This window comes from Lepisosteus oculatus, chromosome 26 (assembly GCF_040954835.1).
Source record: "Lepisosteus oculatus isolate fLepOcu1 chromosome 26, fLepOcu1.hap2, whole genome shotgun sequence".
Lineage (NCBI taxonomy): Eukaryota > Metazoa > Chordata > Actinopteri > Semionotiformes > Lepisosteidae > Lepisosteus > Lepisosteus oculatus.
Window position 1 is genome coordinate 6,350,858 of NC_090721.1, and position 19,290 is coordinate 6,370,147.

A 19,290-nucleotide genomic window follows, 5' to 3' on the forward strand; every position below is an offset into this window, starting at 1 on the left:
GTATTACATCGATCTTATGAGCTTTCCGCGATGGAGGAAGAGGAGTTGGAATTTGCGGACGAATTAGAGGCAATTTTACACCTCACTCCCGAAGTCCAGTTAGCTATAGAACAGGTAACCATTATTCTTATTGATAATCGTGCATGGGCCAGTAAACAAAACGCATTTGGCTCAATGTTTGGGATTTATTTAAATTTAGTGGTATACAGTGCAGGACGAGCTACCACATTTAGTCAGGACCCAGCTGTTAACCTCAGGTACATGTTATGATAACGTTTTTTCTCGCCTTTGAAATGTGGGAAATATTTCTTGATCCTAATTCTTGGTATTTAAAATGTAACTAAAAAATCCGAGAGTTAACTTGCATGGCTGTAACAAAATAATTGCAGCAGTGTAGAAGGTGCTTTTAATTTATCAGTCTGACCTTTGCAGAGAATGTGCTGGGAATTCTTGCAAAGATACTGAATTGGACATTGTAAACACATCCTAACACATTAATTAGCATACACCCGTAGTATTGTGCTTGTTTTAGCGGACACACTGTTTTTTGTAAATGAAGTTTGATGTACAGTTGTTGCTAATAGTCCATAATCAACTGTTTGGTTGTTATTAGGTTTTCCCCAGTCAGGACCCGTTGGACAGAGCAGATTTCAATGCTGTGGAGTACATCAACACCCTGTTTCCTACTGAGCAGGTAGGGCTTCTAAACCATCCAACTAACAAAACATTAGAACACTGTTCCAATATTAGATATATATATATATTTTGCCTCTCCCCAATACTGTGTGTCGTGCTTAACCCACATTCCTGATACACACTGTGCACAGGCCGATGCAGACTTATTTGTTTATTGAATGCTTAATTGAAACTGAAATCTAGGACAAGTGGACTAAATCCTTTTTAAATTAGTGAGAATGCACATTTAGATAGTTCACATATTTACATGCTGAATGCATTACTGTATATAGCATGCATGGTTTACTATTGTAGTTTACCATTGTAGACTGCATGAATCATCCCTCAAAGAAATACTGTGATAACAACAACCCTAGGAAAAAAGTAAAATCATTTATCGATTCATAAGATAAGTCCTATGTTTCCATTGGTGGGTATTGCTTAGCTTTACATTTCTAAGTATTAGGGAATTTAGAAGGCTCCATAAAGCATCAGGATGATATTGCATATCATTTTGTGGTGCTCATTGGCCTTGAAGTAGAGGAACACATTAATAGAAACCTCAGGTCCTGTTCGAGTAGACCATCCTGTTTCGAAAGAGTTGATTTTAGCAGTTTTCCACCAGAGGGTAGTGTTTCCATTTGAGAGCATGTTTTTAGTACTAGCTCCCAAATAAAATTTTACTGCTGTTAGATTCTGAACTTTATTCACAAATGTTTAATATGCAAGATGCAATGGCATCATAACAATAGGCAAAGAATGCAAACACTTGTAATATTTTCTGCACTGTTAATTGTCCTGGGGTACTGGGTTTTGATCAGGGAGCAGTTCTTCAGATCTGTGCCCGTGTGTGTTTATAAAAGCCTCTTTGCTGTGTTTTACAGTCCTTGGCAAACATAGATGATGTGGTGAACAAAATTCGCTTGAAAATCAGGTAAGCAGAGCACTACCAATCAGTACCTCACTATACAGGTTGCGAGACATTCGGCAGTTTGTTGTTGAAAAAGTGAATTGAAGTTTTGAATTGTGTGTCGCAGACGCCTGGATGACAACATCAGAACGGTGGTGAGAGGCCAGACCAATGTGGGGCAAGATGGCAGACTGGTGTGTACCCATTTCTTGGTTAATAGTTATTGGTTGATTGATTACTTGGTGGTACAGAAGGAGATTTGCACAGATTTTTGACTCTTTGTCAGGAGCTGGATCTTCCAGACTCTGTCTGTAATAAATATAGTGTCCAGATATGCAGGACAGTGTGACTGGCGCAATCACTCTTTCACTGCATCTCATAGTAAGGTAGCTTGCTCTCAGTGGGGGTTATTGAAGGGTTCCATCCAAGCAGGGTCTTGTCTAGTGGTAGTGGTTAGTGTTCTGGACCAGTGGGTCACAGTTTTAAATCCCATCATGGGCGGGTGCTATACTCCAGTTGCTCCAGTATACTGTACTACTGTATAAATTTGATAGCGCCAGGCCATCATTATAAATGCTGATCATCAAATTAGGTTTGGATTACAAACCTTTCAGCATCTTTTTTTGTTCAAGTTGTGTCCCTGCAGAATCCATCCATAATACCATGAGTGGATTCAGAGTTTTTACTTGTGATTTGAGATTTGGGTTAAGATTTAGACATGAGTCTCTATTTGTTTCACTTGAGACTTTAGTGAAATTACTTGAGACTTGACTTTGCTGTAAGGACTGGTGTCTTGACTTGACACTCGCTAAAAACTCACTAAAAACATTCAAACTTCCCAGGTTGTTTGTGTTGCATTATACTACCCCACTCACACTTGCTGTCTCCCACTGCTACACTCTTTCCAACTTCCAGGCAGCGCCTAAAAAATCAGCATTACTATCCTGTCCTTCTCCCTAATAATGAGGTGTTATTTTTTACTTAGTCATAAGTGACTAAGATTTGTTTTTGGGATGGTAAGCCTTAAATAACAGTGGATTGTAATATTATTTGAATATGTTTTTTGTTTTATGCTATTATTGGTATTTTTTGCTTAGGTTCGGGTTGAGCTAGGTTTAGGACAACCGTAAAGGTGTGAGCAAAGCCAGTGTTACAGTTGTGTGATAACTGCTTAAATTTAGAGAGCTGAGGTTCAGGTTGATCTTTACCTGAAACTTTGATAGGGAGTCCACTAACGGGTTCTGGCTCTAGTCGAGCCTAACACTTAATCTACACCAAACACAAGCCCCCAAAAACACTCAAGGCAGGTCCAAAAAGAAACTGAGTAAGTAATCCTAGTTCAAACAGTGAATCACGTTCATAGCATTGAAATCTTTTCTGCGTTGGTGGAAGAAGTGAGTTATTTTCTGCTCTTATCTACACTACACTACTGTTTCCAGTAGTTTTCAAAATCGTGATTCTAATGGTTGGGATTGTGGTCATTTTCCAGCTGTCATACCAGGAATCCTTGGCTTACCACACGCATTTCCAGTCGTATTGCAATATTTTGGTGAAAGCTGATGCTTGCATTACCCAGAAAACAGGGGTAGGGCACCAGAAGGGAAAGGCATGAGAGTGTCAGTGCATTATGGCTGGGCCTTGCCCATTATCCCATGGAATGTGGAAAATCTGCCTTACCAGAATGTGCTCCTTCTACTGCGACAGGGCTCCAGGCCCCATCGCTGGGCCCACAGAGACTTTTCCATTGTGTGCAGAGGAAAATCCCTTTTGCAGATGGAAATGTCCGGAGGTGTGGATTACAGATGGGGAGACTAGGGTTGGTGGGGTGGGGGTTAGTGGGGAAAAAAAAGACAATTTCCCCTTTGTTTAGTCTGTGTAGTATTTATTGGGGAGGGTTTTACCCAGACATCTGCTTCCGAGGCAGCGAGGGATACAGTCTTGGATCTGGTAAAATTGATATTTTTAGCTGCTGGGGGCCTGAGGGGTTTGATGGAGGTTGAGTGGGCGGAGGGGGGGGGTATGGAGATCTGCTTCAAAGAGCTCAGCCCAGAAAAAGTTTGAAAACAGACAACCACATGCCACATTTTCGGAAAATGTTTGAGTCATCAGTCCACATTAGGGCAATTTCAGACACATCATGTTAAGGATAATGCGACTCATTCTGTTGTACAAGCCAGGAAGCAGCATGCCTGATCAGTCCCCAGTGGCCAGCTTGGTCCCTCTCAGTCTGTTACAGCTTTTCCTTTTTTTGTCAGCTTTTTTCCAGCTTTATTGATTAGCCAGCTTATGAATGGACTGATTCTTCTCCAGTACGTACGTGCAGGTTGGTTTTATGCCAGGAGCTTTGCATTTATGGCTCTCAGGTGTCACACAACCTTATGATTCTCCTTCTGTATGACATCTTAATGACTGTAATTAAACTGTTTCTTTAATTAGATCTTTTTCCCAGGTCTCAGACAATAAAAAAATCTAAAGCTATAAATTATTAAATACATATGTTTTTTTTTGTCCAGTTGCCCGGAGTAATTCCTTTTTTGTTACGTGTCCTGTGTATATGGAGTAGCCAGCTGTGTGTTGTTGCACATCTTGGGTAACAACTACTGCATAAACCCCATGACCGCACCCAGGCAGAATGAGGAAGTTTAAACAATCTTCCGCACCATTCCCCTTTGAGCCACTCGCCTTTTAACATACCACAAGGGGCCCTGCCCCTGTGGAGCTGAGTGGAGCAGAGGCATGTCCCTCACTGAGTGCACTACAAGTGCCAGGCAAGGTGCAGGGGTCGCTGTGCAGCCAAGACAATCCATTCTGACCAATCCCACTTTACCACTGGCAGCGCTCAGTCAGTTGTGCACTAGTTCTTGGGGAATCCAGTCCTAGTCGGCTAGTACCATAACCCAGACTTGAATCCTTTTTTCACTGTCTGATGTAGGCAGTTTCTAGTTTAAAAACAGCATTATTCCCAGTGGGTTTGTTGTGCCCTTAAATAATCTGAGATTAGATTAAGTAGTCTTGTTTCTTTATTAATCTAATCATAAACAAAGCTTTGCCTAAAAGTCTAGGCAGGCTGTGCTTACCCAGTGCTTAGCCAGTTTTTGAGAGTTGGTAAATAGTTTGGGTGGTAACAAACACTGAAGAGAGCAGGAGTCTGCACATTTGTTACCAATTAACCAAGGGTTAAGTGAAGATGTAAGTCTACAGCTAGTTTAAGTTTTGTTCTTGCTGACTGAGTGCTTTTATGTTAGAACTGTACAGTGATGATTCTTGCATGTCAGCACTGTGACATAAACATGCACACACAGATCAGTAGCGAAGCAAATATTGATTTTTTTGCCTCTTAATTTAATGAAATATACCTTAATGCCATGTGCCTGTTGAGGAAAGTTTGCTGTGTGATTTTATTTGACTTCCATTCAGGCAGTTAGGATCCTGCCCTTTAATGTAGTTTTTGGCATCCTGAGCTACTCGTTAGGACTTTGCTGAAAACCTTCCCAATGAACGTAATGTAAATATTTGAAACTTGAAATAAATAAGGGAAGGAAACTTTGCTACTTGTGTGGTTTTTCTTTTTTTCATATACCTTATACTTTCCTCCCCCTGTTAGTGAACTGCAGTTCTGCTCCATGTTGGCCTTGGACGATCTACAAAGCGTGACATTGGTTCTGCAGTTCTAGTGTATTTTTACTTTCTGTTTCTGGTTAAGCCAGGGAGATTGTGAAGGGTGAAAATGAGTACACCTGACGTGACAGTTTTTGCTGCACTGGCCTAGCATGCTCATAGCATCATCTGAAAGTTTGAAATTTAGTGATTTTAGCACTTTTCAAAATACGATATGCCTTTAATATAGTTTAGTCAGTGCTCAGCATTTGACCTGCAGATTTTTTTTTTTGCTGTGGAATCCCTTATTAAATATGCAGAATTATGTTTTAGCTATCGAGTTTAGAAGTCAGAACCTATACAACCATTTGTTTTCTTTAAAATATCTGAATCTGTTGACAGTCTTCTTTCTCCAGATGCTGAGGTGCACATAACCCAGATAGCATGTCATGTGGCTCTTCGGTGTCTTGTATTTTTAAGGAATCTGGAACTGCTTCCCTAGTGTCTGTGGGTGGAAATATCCTGAATCCACAAATAAACACCACATGCACGGCAGCTGTCCATTTTGTTTTAAGAAAGTAGGCACGGACAATGTCAGGGGAAAACACAAAGATGATAAAGTAGAGGCACAAGCCAGCAGGTTGGTTTTCATGCTGTGTTTACTGGGTGATTATAGTTCACACAGGAAACGAGAGAAGGAGTTCTTCCATTTGATATGACTCAGAGTCAGGCACTGGTAGAAATGGCAGGCATGCATAGGGATTTATTTGTTGGCCCAAAAGTTGCCTGGTCCCTTCCATTTACCTTTGTAAATGATTTTGCATTGACCTTGATCTTGCATTGACAAGCTTATCTCTGTAGTACAGTTGTAAAACGTTTAAAACATGGTAGTTTGACATTTGTTATGAATTTGTAAATAAAATATATATACACAGGATATATAACAGGTATACACACTTTTTGGAATCACCAATTGTTTTAAGACTTGATTCTCTGGTGTTATCTCCTGTACCTGCTACAGAAAAGGCGAGATGCATAGAGGGTTCTTTCAACATGCGCATCTGCAGAGTCATTCAGAATTTTATACACTTGAAGTTCTGTACTACCTAAGCAGAGTTTGCATCATATGGAGGGACAGCAGGCTTCTTAACAACATCTTGCAAGATTGCAGATACCCAGCAAATTGCAAGATTGAAGTTGTATAAAAATCAAGAGAGCCCTGGCTGGCTGTTCCCATTCCTGTACCAGTTGTGCAGAGCACTTTAGGGAATCCTGACCATAGCTCATCTGCCTCCTGCTTCAGCATCAGCAACAGGAATGTGCTGTCCACTCGTCATTAGGCAGACTGCAGTGCTGTCGCTGCATTGGTGTTTCTGTGGAGAAGTATGGTCAAGGAATGTGTTTTTTAACCTTGACCTCGTCTGAACAGAGTTCCCGTTGTCGATCCTGAGCAGAAAAAAAGCACCTAAAATCTTCCCCACGAACCCACACACACATTTTTACAAACCCTTGTAAAAGTGGCAAATTCCAAGGGCAGCTGGTGCCAGCTGTTAGCATTCCTGCTGTCTCTAAAGGAGAAAAGGAAAGAAGCCAACCCCCTCTGAGTATACTGTGCTCTTCGGGGCTGTGCCGTGTTCATTAGCCTGGCACCACACAGACTAGCTGTGAATGGGCCCGTCCCATCTGTCCTTTTGCGAAGGATAAATTTATCTTTTAATAACCCCTTTTTTTGGAAGGGGTGGGGTGTCCTTGTATTTATCTCCTGTCACCACTTCAGATACTTTGCCATCAAATCTGAATAGAAAGTTAAAAGTATCTGGTTGGTAACACGCTTTTTCATTTGGTTTCTTTGAAAGACAGAAGGTATCTATTTTCTGCCTTTGACTTTCTTGTTTACTCTTTCTGTATAATTAAAAAGCTTCATTGCCAGTTTATACAAAAGTGCCACAGTGATAACAGACTGGTAAGAATTTATTCTTGAGCAGAGGAGTTAGTGACACTAACCAATCAAGGGGATGAACATGTGGCGGGGATGAACTACCTTTGTGCAGCTGTTCACAAAGCCAAGCCCCTCCCAGAGCGAACGAGTGGTTAAGTTTCCATCAAGCTGTTCCTGTCTGCCTTTATACGTCCGCTATTTGCAGACATTCTGAATACTGTGAGGATATTCAGAAAACCTTCAGAAAAGGTCAAACTTGTTAATTTGGAACTCGGTGTTTCACTGTCAAATGCTGTACGAGTGAAAGAAATGCAAGCATCGAGTTTGGTTTGCAGAAACAATGGTGAAAATAAAATGTTTGTAGCAGTATCGGCAATATATCTTACTGCCTGGAATAGGTTGTGAAATCTTGGATAAGCATAATAGTTAACTGATAAAGTACTGTACATGGGCAATATTTCAAGTGGCAGGCACAGTAGTTGTACACTGTAAAACACACTGTAGTTTTATTTCTAAGTAGTCATTGTTATTTTTTCTTTTTTTATGGGGGCTGGACGGCTCACTATTGAGTAAAAGCATTGCCGTTTTTGTCAGTGCTCCTCCTGAGATTTATCATTTCTGAGGAGAAATATTTCCACGTGGGCCCCAGTTGCAGATCACTAATCCCAAACTTCCTCTGCACTCCCAGGCACTCGAGGAGGCCCAGAAAGCCATCCAGCAGCTCTTTGGCAAAATCAAGGACATCAAGGACAAGGCGGAGAAGTCGGAGCAAATGGTGTGTAAAAATATACAGAAGCAATGCAGTAAACTCTTCTTAATGATAGGCCACTAAACGAGTGTTTCTCTGGAAACTCTTCTGTGTGGCCTGGAGGGGGGAGGGAGGACGTCTTTTGCACTGTTTAGCTGTTTTTCCTCCTCCCTTTAAACAAAATATAGAGGAAATCGACAAAATTCTTACAAGGTTCCAACTCCATGTATCTGAAAGCAATGAAAGAATAGTCATGAGCTTCAATCCCAGAGAATGCAAACCCCTGCAGTGCCACAAAGGAAAGTGAACTACAAATTAATCTGGGATCAGAAAAATAGTTGCTTTCTCTTTTCAATACTGTGCACCCTTCAGGATTTTTGTTTCCTGCTGCTTTCAGCACCCCACCTTTGTTCAAATAAGTAGATGAAATAAGAACTCATTGTAATAATGCAGTTTTCTCTATAGCATTCTTCGTGTTTGCCCTGCAGTATAATACAGGTGAACTTCAGTATTGCTGTCTGCTGTACGAGTCCTGTTTGTGGAAACAGTATTGACCGGAGGCATGTGGAATTGGACATCGGGTCAATAAGCTGCCTCCACCCGGAGAGTTTTGTGTTAGTCGTGACCGCAGTCTTTGGGTCTGTCTTTCTCAGGTTAAAGAAATCACCCGGGACATCAAACAGCTGGATCACGCCAAGCGCCACCTGACCACCTCCATCACCACGCTCAACCACTTGCACATGCTGGCTGGTGGGGTGGATTCCCTCGAGTAGGTGCCCTTCTGTCATGCATCACCGTAGTCTGGAGTGACGAGGTGATAATGTGTCAATGATAAAGCTCAGAAGGAGGGCTTAGTAAGAACTTATGGCAGGTGACAAACTGGCGGAGGTTACACAGCCCGTCTAGTTTATTTCTTACTAGCAGCTTATAGATTCAAGGCTCCAGTGACAATGTAGTCAATGGCAAATATTCCAACACAGGGGTGTAGACATAGAGTGGTGGTAATGAACCTTTATGTGTTCCTCCCAGGGGGGAGTGGTACTTTTTTTTTATAATCCACCCCTCTGTGGGAGACTCTGTGGTTCACCCTGAGTAAAACACAAAATGAAATAAAAAGCCAAAATCAAGGGAAATGTTGGTTCACATGTTTTGTATGCATGTCTTTCATAAGCGCATGTCAGCTGTCACTGCTGCAAACAGTTCATCTTGAGTTGGGCTCCTGTGCTTGATGTTTGGCCCGATTGTTCTGCTTTGTCATCCCTTTCTCTCTCCATGGTAGGGCTATGACCCGGAGACGGCAGTATGGAGAGGTTGCCAATCTGCTCCAGGGCGTGGTCAATGTGCTGGAGCATTTCCAGAAGTACATGGGCATCCCTCAGATCCGCCAGCTCTCTGAAAGGTACTCCAATCAGCAGCACCTCACGCGTCCTGTACTGAACACTGAAACTGTTACCCAACAGCAGGCACAGCCCATCCATTACACCACTCTGGTTATAGAAGCATGTGCACATTTCCTGGTAACAAAGCCCTTTCTGAGCAATTTGCTAAAAAAAATGGCAAACAGGACCAGGTCTTTTCCATTTTGAATTGTTTTTCTTGATGCAGCATGTGACATGCAAAATCTTCTCTGTTTTGTGTGAACACAGAAAAGAAAGCTCTTTAAACGGTGTTCGATGGTCTTGCTTTGAAGCCCATCTTGGCCTATTAAGTCCCAGATTGCAGCCGAGCAAGCCCTTCCCACAGTACCCCAAGTTGTTTGTTTTTAACTTCAAGCAATAAAGGGCTTTTGACTTAACAACACTTAACACTTCAACCATTAAAGGAAGCATCCATCCACAAATATGATGTTGCCAAATGGCTGACAGAAAATACATTTCCTGTGATCTCGGGCCCTGCATTTTAGTGATTTGAGTGTCTCCACTTATTTTTTTGTGGGGGGAATTGGGCATAAAGCCTACCTGTTAATGGTTGGGGGACATGGCGTGTGGGAAACTAGCACCGGTCCCTCAGTCTTCCACCAGCCAGTGTTTATCAAGGGCTGCAGATGGTGAGAACTGGCCCAGAACCTCCCCCCACACAGACACAGTGCTGTTTGTTTCTGTGTTATCTCTGAAGGGGCACCACATCCTGAATGATACTCACTGGAGTCCTACAGGTGGGTGGTATGTTGTGTAGGATGTCTTTGCTCTGCCTCAGTGATACATTGGAACAGCCCTGCTAGCTTTTCAGCCATGCACGATGAAACTTCGACTCAGCTGTTTAAGAAATGGTCTTACTGTAGGTGGTGTTCTGAATTTTTGGCTGGGTGCATTGAATCCAAAAATCCAAAAATTCCTCCTCTTGATTATGGAGGAAAAATGCTTTTAGAAATGATTTGATCTAGGTTTAAGAATGCCAGTGTACTGTGATGGTGATAACTCTCAGCTGTAGCACTTGGAGGATTGTAAAATGAATTTGTTTGAATAATTGAAGAACACTGTCCTGGTCAATCTGTATAATCACAGTAATAAATAAAGTCTGCTTAGTTATAGGTTCTGACACACCACTGACAAACGTTTAGCTTTGGTGGTGGGCTGTGGAAAAAAAAGCCTTGGAAAATACTGGAGTTTGGACCTAGTATTTTGTCTTCGAAACAGCTAAAATGAAAGGGGCTGTTTCAGCCTCTTCTTCACAGCGGGCTGCTCAGAGGATCGTCTTGTGTCTTTCAGAAGCTTAGAGCAAAGCCAGTGTGGTTTCTTGTTTACTCTGAAAGGCACTTGTTGTCTTGGGGGGTGCATTGAGATGCCACACCAAGCAAAACTCCTGGCTTGGTTAAGTAGCTGGAAATTGAATACACATGTGGCATTGGTTTTACTGTGCATGGTCTAGTGCTGTATGTGGTGTCATGTAACTGCAGATAGCATCTGTTTCCTATAGGAATGGGTGGGGAGAAGCCTGATTTCCAAAGATCCGGACTTGTGTTTCCTTAAAGATCCTTTGCTTTGTTTAAGAAATTCAGTCTAAAGCTAAGCTAAAAAAGCAATTGCCACAGTATGCAAAACCTTTTTTATTTCCCTTTCTCAGCATCAATTATGGCTCTCGGCACGCTGCAGCTCTGATTGTCTTCAAAGTGATTTTTGCTGTCAAACTAGAATAAAGGGATAAAGATATCTTGCAATTGTATCTGCCTGCACAGCCCTTAACATGCATGTACAGTGCTGTTATGATGCAAAATGTCCATTTGCAATTAAAAAAAAAAGTTTCTAATTTTTAATTGGTATTAGAAAGCTTTGTAGACACTGTTTTTAAAGTGCATGATCTTCTGATTTGCAGATTTTGTTAAAAGTGGGATGCATGATCCTCTGGTTTTTAATGATAATTTCTGCATTTGTTGATATATTCGGCAAATCACAGTGCAGTTGCCAAAAGCTACAAAATTTTCTTTTTACATTTGTAGTGTTTGAATACTTCCATCCATATCCATGTAGTTCTTCAAAGACGAATAATTGATCTTTGTTTTCTCTCCCTGCCCATCGCTCAGGGGAAGATTTTAGTAGAGAAGTGTCAAAAGCCACATTATAAAAGGCCATTTGTTTCCAGGCCTGCCCTTGACTCTGTGCCTGCATCCGGCTCAGCTGTGCTGGGCAGAGTATTTGTGGAGCTGTCTGCCTGTCTCTTCACTCCTTGCTTGTCTCAGTCCGGACTGCTGGCTTTGATGCCAGGCCAGTGTATGAACCTTGCGGACTGATTGAAAGTAGTGTTGGGATTCTGTGTGTTATCGTGAAGTATGTGGGAAAAACATGTTGGAACGCCAGGCTCTCTGAAAAAGGTGTCAAGGTTTTTTTTTTCTATTCTGCTTGGTCTGTTATTCCATTTTGAGAACTCCTGATAGTGTGGAAAACAAAAGTTTTGGTTTCTGTCTAAGCCCCAGGTATACTGTTTTTTTTTCTGTGTAGTGTTCTTATTCATTTTGGGTTCCAGATGAAAGTCAGCTGGTGTTATGGGAGTAATGTTCACATCATTTAAGTATTGAAAATACACGAGATAATTGAACCTATGCAACACTGGATTGTACTGACCCTCGTGTCTCATTTTTTTAATGAACACACAGAGTGAAAGCTGCACAGAGTGAACTTGGAACTCAGATACTCGCCGATTTTGAAGAAGCTTTCCCTTCCCAAGGGTCAAAGGTGAAGATTTTTTTTTATCTTCACGCTTAGACAAGACTTCATGTGGCAATACATCTTTTCATTGGCACGATCAATTATGATCACATTTCACTTAATCATTATTATCTGTAGTCATTATATCATATGCAAGCTTATTTCAGAAGATGTATTTCTATTTTGATGCATCCTGTATGCGCAGGAATGCTGGGATCAACAGTCTTGATATGGAAATGTGTAACACTGCTCATCTTTGTCCAATTCTTTCCAGAGGCCCGGGGGTCCCAGTAACGTCCTGCGGGATGCCTGTCTGGTGGCGAATGTTCTCGACCCCCGAATCAGACAGGAAATCATCAAGAAGTTTATCAGGCAGCATCTCTCCGAGTATCTTGTGTTGTTCCAGGAAAACCAAGATGTAAGTCTCAAGTAGGGCCAGCTGAAGGATGTGGCTGTTTTAGCCCTTGGGGGCTTTAGGGATTTTGTTTTGATCATCCTTTTCATCATATTTTAATCATCCTGCTTTTGTGGTTCTTCAGAGGTGCCCTGTCTGACTGTAGGGTCAGAGTCCGATGTAAAAGCAAGAAAGTGTTGGGAGACAAAAGCTTTGTTTCAAGTTCGTGATGCTCAGCCTATCCAGTGGTGTGTGTACTTCAGTGGCAGCAGTGAGAAATGTCCTTAACAAGACATTTCTTTCAGTCACCATACAAACACTACTGATTTCAGCAGCACAGCACCTACAGGTCTGTGATCTGTCAAACTGCACCAAGATGGCAGCAGGATCAATTAGAAAACCCTTCCTGCCAGCACGCGGACACTCTGGGCCATGTGCCTGGGCTGTAAACATGGCATGTTGGTGTAAATGCAATGCTGTAGTGAACGAAACGTTGGAGGAGTTCCACGTCCATACGTGCGTGTTGGCTCCCCAGGTGGCCTGGCTGGACAAAATTGACCGGCGCTACGCCTGGATCAAGCGGCAGCTGGTGGACTACGAGGAGAAGTACGGGAAGATGTTCCCGGCGGAGTGGTGCATGACGGAGCGCGTTGCTGTGGAATTCTGCCACATCACAAGGTGTGCCCTTCGCTCCCTCTGGCTGCCTGGCGCAATGACTCCGAGAGGAAAGGGGGGATACAGGTTTCCCCTCACTTGTGTTTGTGGGGTTGTGTTTCTTTAAAGAAAATGTGGGCATTGTACTGTCCATGTCATAACTGCATCATCTCCGTACCTACTGCATACTTGGATTGTCGAGGTATTTACAGGCAGTAGTATTTGTAAAGAGATTTAGACTTTTATATGGTAAATATATCCTGTACTCCTAATTTCAGGATTTTCATTAGCCGAAATAAATAGATAGCAGCAGTTGTCATAGACTTAAGTCATTTTAATATGTTTTTCCATTAAAAAAAAATTGCATTATTATAAATAAAAAGTAACATTGTAGCTGCTGTTCTCTTAATTCTTTCTGCTTTCAGAAGCATGAAGTTTAAACCTGACTCAAAAATCCCTCTAGTATTTTCTTTTAGGAGTTTGTTTATTTCTGGGAACCCCTCTTACTTTGCTTCCGCGAACTTTTGTAGCCAACTTAATGAGCTCCCCCCTGTGGAATAATCAACACAATTTCAATAGCAGGAAAACACTAAGTAGATCAGCCAAAATCCGGTCCTTAATCTCCCCAACATCAGGAGAAGTTTGTAAGTTTTCTGTTTTTTGATCCATGCTCAACAGTACATTATGTTTTTTACAGCCATGGGTAAGTGAATATAAACTGAGAACAGGAAGAACCTCTGTACACAAAGGGTTGTGGGAGTCTAGAACAAGCTACCCAGCCGTAGGGTTGAAGCTACCGTGTCTTTGTTCAAGAAGTTGTCATATTTCTTATAGATTTTTGCCTATGCTGTGAACAAATGTGCACATTGTATAGATCTAGATCAGTGCATAAGAACCAGTACTTTTCTCCAAGTTAAAGTCTACCAAATTAGGCTTTGCTTCAATGTAAAAAAAAAAGTTTTTTACATATTTTTTTGCTAAGATTGTTGTCTGTGAAGTAAGTTCTACTCATTTTCTTGGAAGCAGATAACTGTCATTTCCTTTATGATGGCCTGTTAAATTTGTACTAATGAAGGTGACCAAACAGTTTAGATATTGACAGTAGAAACTGAAGGCTTGGTGGCTTTTAAACAACTGAATCTCTTTTTATGCTTGTATGGACCGGACTGCTCATCTGCTGTGCCGTTTACGCATGTAGAAAGCTCGGTTCTGACTGGCGTCTGGGTCTGTTCACCAGGACCGAGCTGGCCAAGCTCATGCGAGCAAGAGCCCGGGAGATCGAGGTGAAGCTGCTGCTCTTCGCGATCCAGAGAACGACCAACTTCGAGGGGCTTCTGGCCAAGCGCTTCACGGGCAGCACTCTGAGCGACGCAGCAGGGGTGAGGGTCAGGCCCAGGGACCAGTGGAGGGTTTACGTGCAATTCATGCTTGTTTTTAAATCTGTCGGGAAACAATCACTTTTGCAGACCTGATATAAACCTGCTAAAAACCGAACAACCTCTCGGATTTCTCTGGAACGTGTTGGGAATGGGGTTATCGCTGTTCTTTTTCCAGAAAAAGCCAGAGCCGCCCCCACCCTCCACGAACCCTTTTCTGGAGGACGAGCCAGGCAGTGAGGACTCGGTTCTGGAGAAGGAAGAAGAGCTCGAGAGGGTGAGTCCGATCCACCCGTGACTTGTGTCGGGGGTGTTCCCCCTGTACTGTCTGCCGCTGCTCTGCTGGTGTCGAGCCTGTGAGCATGCTTTCATCTTTGAAAGCACTTTCATTTCAAAGCGTCGCAATGTGGGAGTCATTTTGTTTTTCATTTTTCTCGCGGAATCGCACTGTCACACATTCCAACTTGAGTGACTGAAGCCCTGAGCCTGTGCCTCTCCTTCTTCAGCTGTTCTCCTGCCATTATACTCCTTTTCATTAAAGCATCTTTTATTAAAGGGACCGAGACCTTGCATGAAAAACCCTGTCCGTCGTGATGTCAAGACCAGCGCAGCGCTAATCTTTTAAAGCAGATCTTGTCTGCTTTCCTGTCATAAGCATATGTTTAAAAAGCAGTGGATTCAATGTTTACATCTCAGGGGGAGTTTTGTTCTTTAACTGCTTGTAAGAGATCCTGTTAAAAGATAAACACAGTGGTATTTTCCATGGCGTAAATGACCAAAATTTTCCTCTTCTCAGCCGAAGAAGCCTAAGGCCCCAGACAACCCTTTCCACGGCATTGTGTCCAAGTGCTTTGAACCACACCTCTACGTCTACATCGAGTCCCAGGATAAGTGAGTCACATGCTGGGAAACACGGGAACATGCTGACCTGAAGCAAAGGAGCAGAAGCACACAGCTAAAATAGCAAAACAGTACCAAACAAAATATTATTTTCCTTCAGATTGGGAAGGGTTTTCGGTTTTCTTTGGGGATCCACAAAAAGTGTTGCACTGACCCCTGTGTTTCCTCAAATTAAGTGATTTTACCGGGAAAAACTCCTGGTGACGCATGCTTCTTTTTTGTCTGGGAGGAATAGCATCTTCTGATGAAATCCAAGAAGGGTCTGACAGCCAATCATCATCTTAGGACACTAATTGAGCATGGTCTTCTTGATCACTTTGATGTTTATACAAATAACAGTGAAACTGAGTCAGCCATTCAGTGCAGGAAATAAAGAAGGCGGCACTCACTCACCTCAAGCATGGGATGAATATTCAAGAAGTTAGTCATGATTCTAAGCTGGTCAAGAAAAGGCTCACACAGGGTTGTAAACAACAGTGTATGGACTGATGCGCGGAGGCCTTTGTGGCCCTTAGCTGTGCTTTCTCCATCCAAAAATTGGTCTCACTCTCTGTTTGTACACTGAAGTAGAAATGTTTCCCATTAGTTGCATGACCACAGAAGCTGCAGACTGACTGAAAAGTGCCTCATCAGCAGATTGCGCCTCTTCCCACAATCTCTAGTGCTCCGCTGCAAGATTTTTGAAGGAGGGAGAGAGCATTTGGGTTGGGGGGATAATTTAGGATTTTCCAATTATCTGTGGGCTGGAAGTAGCTGAGCATGAGAGATGCAGTTTTTCGGTCCCTGCCTCTGCTTCAGACCAGGAATCTAATTCCTGGGCCTGTCCTGGATGATCTGTTCTCATTGTTCAGTTTGTCGTCTGTCCATGAGCAGAACAGAAAAAGATCTTGTTCCAGCTGTAAAATGCTGTAAAAAGCTTTCCCTGTTCAAAGGGACTGCACAGTTTTTCATTATTTCCGTCTTATTTTATGCTGCTTCCAAAGTTACTACCACAAAATCTAGTAGAATTAAACAGAGTAGCATTTTCTCTAAGATAATATAATTAAGTTACAAAACAGATTATATTACCAGAGCTCTATCAGACATTTTGACTTCAGGTGGACTTGGATGACCTGATTAGTACAAAAAAGTTGGTGAGGAAACTGGACAATTTCACTTTGTTCCTTCTCTTTGGATGGCACTGTGTACTACAGCCTCTACCTTCATTATTACTGCTCTTTTTCACCTTCTGTGGTTTCCTCTGTATTGTGTGTTTCAGAAACTTGGGGGAGCTGATCGACCGGTTTGTAGCAGATTTCCGCGCGCAGGGCCCCCCGAAAGTGAACTCCGAGGAGGGGGGGGCCGTGCTGCCCAGCTGTGCAGACCTGTTTGTCTACTACAAGAAGTGCATGGTGCAGTGCTCCCAGCTGAGCACAGGGGAGCCCATGATCGCTCTGTCCACTATCTTCCAGAAGTACCTCCGCGAGTATGCTTGGAAGATCCTCTCCGGGAACCTGCCCAAGTGAGCGCTGTACCACCTGATGTGATGGGACACTTCCTGTGATCTCGCTTACCTAGAAAGCAAAAGGAACTATGTGGTTGATTAAAGATGTGCTTTCAATTTTTTCTTTTAAAGTATCTGTTTAGTTTGCCTCTGTTTTTAATGACTGGGTATTTTTACAGACGTAGTGCTGGTGACTGTGTGAACTAAGAGCTACAGCAGATTACGGTTTACGTCACACTTTGGAACATGATAAACGGAAGAGTCACTGCAGTGTAATGCCTGTTATAACCATTATCCATTGAATTTTAGTTAAGTCCACTTGGCAGTTTATAAAGCTATAAAGATTTTGTACAATGATTGAACTTAGGGTAACTACTGACAGTTAACATTATGTATAGAAAAACACTGATAATATCAGAAGGTAGTTATCACATTGGATATTGTGCTTTGTAAATTTTGTATTTTATAAATCCTTTAAATAAGTTAAGTAGCGTAGAAAAAAAATATTAAAAGCTTACTGGTCTTGCTGTGGTTATATGGTTGGGATTCCAAAGCTTGCAGAGCCTCTTGTGCTGCGAGCAGCTGTGAGCTGTGTCTGCTCTTTATCATTGTGTAGGACGAGCAGTAGCAGTGGGGGTCTGACCATCAGCAGTCTGCTGAAGGAGAAGGAGGGCTCAGAGGTGGCCAAGTTCACCGTGGAGGAGCTGTGCCTGATCTGCAGCATCCTCAGCACCGCCGAGTACTGCCTGGCCACCACGCAGCAGGTCAGCACGCAGTGGCACGGTCTCCTGGCAAACTGGCACGCTCTGCAGGAAAGAACTTCCTGGGCAGAGCAAGATCCGAATGCCCCTCAGCCCTAATTTTCATGTTTTGTCCCCCCTAGCTTGAAGAGAAGCTGAAGGAGAAAGTTGACAAGAGCCTCGCAGAGAGGATTAACTTGACGGGGGAGATGGACACCTTCAGCACGTAAAGTTCGCCTCATCCATTCTCCGTCGGCTCTGATGCTGTTCCATATCCAGGATGTGGGCAGGGTGCTGTCGATGGCACTTCTGAGGAAGAAACGTAATATAGTCTGTTTTTGCCGTATGTTGCAAAATATAGCCTTTTTTTGCATCATTTTGTCTGATGAGTGTAGGAGGCACGTGGATTTGAAGCGGATAAGATACATCAGGGTGTTAAAAAAAGAGGAAATATTAACAAGAATAGTCATGTGTGTTATGTTTCATAGTGTGATATCAAACAGTATCCAGCTCCTTGTCCAGGACCTGGACGCAGCCTGTGACCCTGCTCTCTCCGCCATGAGCAAGGTAGGTCACTGTAGAGAGCTTCTCTTGTTGCCTGGCACTGTCATTGTAATGACCTAGAATTTGCATGCTGGTAGAAGTTGGTGTTTCTGATTAATAAGACACAAGCCCATTTAACAGTCATTTTTGGCCATTATATAATATAAAACTTTTTTAGTAGAATGTTTATCATGATTGTCTGCCAGTTATTCGGCAGTTTCTTATCATGTCAGAGAGATGTTCTATAAATTGCATTTTTAATATATCTGCATACCTGTCTGGCTGACTGTACAGGTACTGAATTGCAATTGCTATCTAGATTACAGACATCCTTCAGGCCCTATGCCTGATCACTCATTTTGAAACACTGTCAGCCCAACAGAGATCCATTAGCAGTCATTTGTGGCCATTGCCAGTGCTTTGCTTCAAAGGTTTTAACAAAAAGGCTTTTCCTAGGATATCTTTTAATTGAGACTGTTCTGCACTGTGACCAGATGCCGTGGCAGAACGTGGAGCACGTAGGGGACCAGAGCCCCTATGTCACCTCCGTCATCATGCACATCAAACAGAACGTCCCCGTCATCAGAGACAACCTGGCGTCCACACGCAAGTACTTCACCCAGTTTTGCATCAAGTTTGCCAAGTGAGTATCTCGGTTTCCTTTTTGAGACGCTAGCACATTGTTTTTTTTAGAAGACTTTTTCTAGTACCGTTCCCTTATTTTACGGTTTTCTCTTGCCCTCGCAGCTCTTTTATTCCGAAGTTCATCAACCACTTGTTCAGGTGCAAGCCTATCAGCATGGTGGGAGCGGAGCAGGTACAATAAGGGGGGAGACTGGGGCTCCTGGCAGGGAGGCTCTGGAAAGGACAGTCTTCCTGAATGATGCAGGCCCCTTACCCCTTCCTGTTTCAAGAAAAGCCTTGCAGAATCTCTGTTTCATTCGTGTGGCTCACTGTCACCAGGAGAAATCTGGCTGGTTTCAGTTTTTAAGTAAATGTTTCCAAATCCTGAACCAAATCCTTCATCTGCAGTCCATTAAACGTTAATGTTAATAGCATCCACGTTAGGTTATAATGGTGATATCTAGTGTTGCAACCACAAAGGTTCAGAGTAACGTTAATCTGTTTAAGATACTTCAAAAGCAGCTGAACAAATATTTGGGATTATTCAACTATTAGGTGTTAAATT

General features: G+C 42.6%; 1 protein-coding gene across 1 annotated transcript in view; it reads left to right on the forward strand.

Moving 5' to 3' along the window:
• The window catches only part of vps53 (VPS53 subunit of GARP complex), a 25,981-nt gene continuing 6,691 nt past the window's right edge, over positions 1–19,290 (forward strand). Inside the window, exons 1-19 of the mRNA XM_006640879.3 lie at positions 1–114; positions 614–694; positions 1,560–1,609; positions 1,713–1,779; positions 7,810–7,896; positions 8,523–8,638; positions 9,149–9,268; positions 11,960–12,038; positions 12,286–12,429; positions 12,941–13,083; positions 14,297–14,438; positions 14,614–14,712; positions 15,232–15,326; positions 16,594–16,836; positions 17,435–17,582; positions 17,702–17,784; positions 18,047–18,125; positions 18,596–18,744; positions 18,849–18,918. Of these exons, the coding sequence (XP_006640942.1) occupies positions 31–114; positions 614–694; positions 1,560–1,609; positions 1,713–1,779; positions 7,810–7,896; positions 8,523–8,638; positions 9,149–9,268; positions 11,960–12,038; positions 12,286–12,429; positions 12,941–13,083; positions 14,297–14,438; positions 14,614–14,712; positions 15,232–15,326; positions 16,594–16,836; positions 17,435–17,582; positions 17,702–17,784; positions 18,047–18,125; positions 18,596–18,744; positions 18,849–18,918 (2,079 nt within the window). The 5' untranslated portion in view covers positions 1–30. The remainder of the gene's footprint in view (positions 115–613; positions 695–1,559; positions 1,610–1,712; positions 1,780–7,809; positions 7,897–8,522; positions 8,639–9,148; positions 9,269–11,959; positions 12,039–12,285; positions 12,430–12,940; positions 13,084–14,296; positions 14,439–14,613; positions 14,713–15,231; positions 15,327–16,593; positions 16,837–17,434; positions 17,583–17,701; positions 17,785–18,046; positions 18,126–18,595; positions 18,745–18,848; positions 18,919–19,290) is intronic.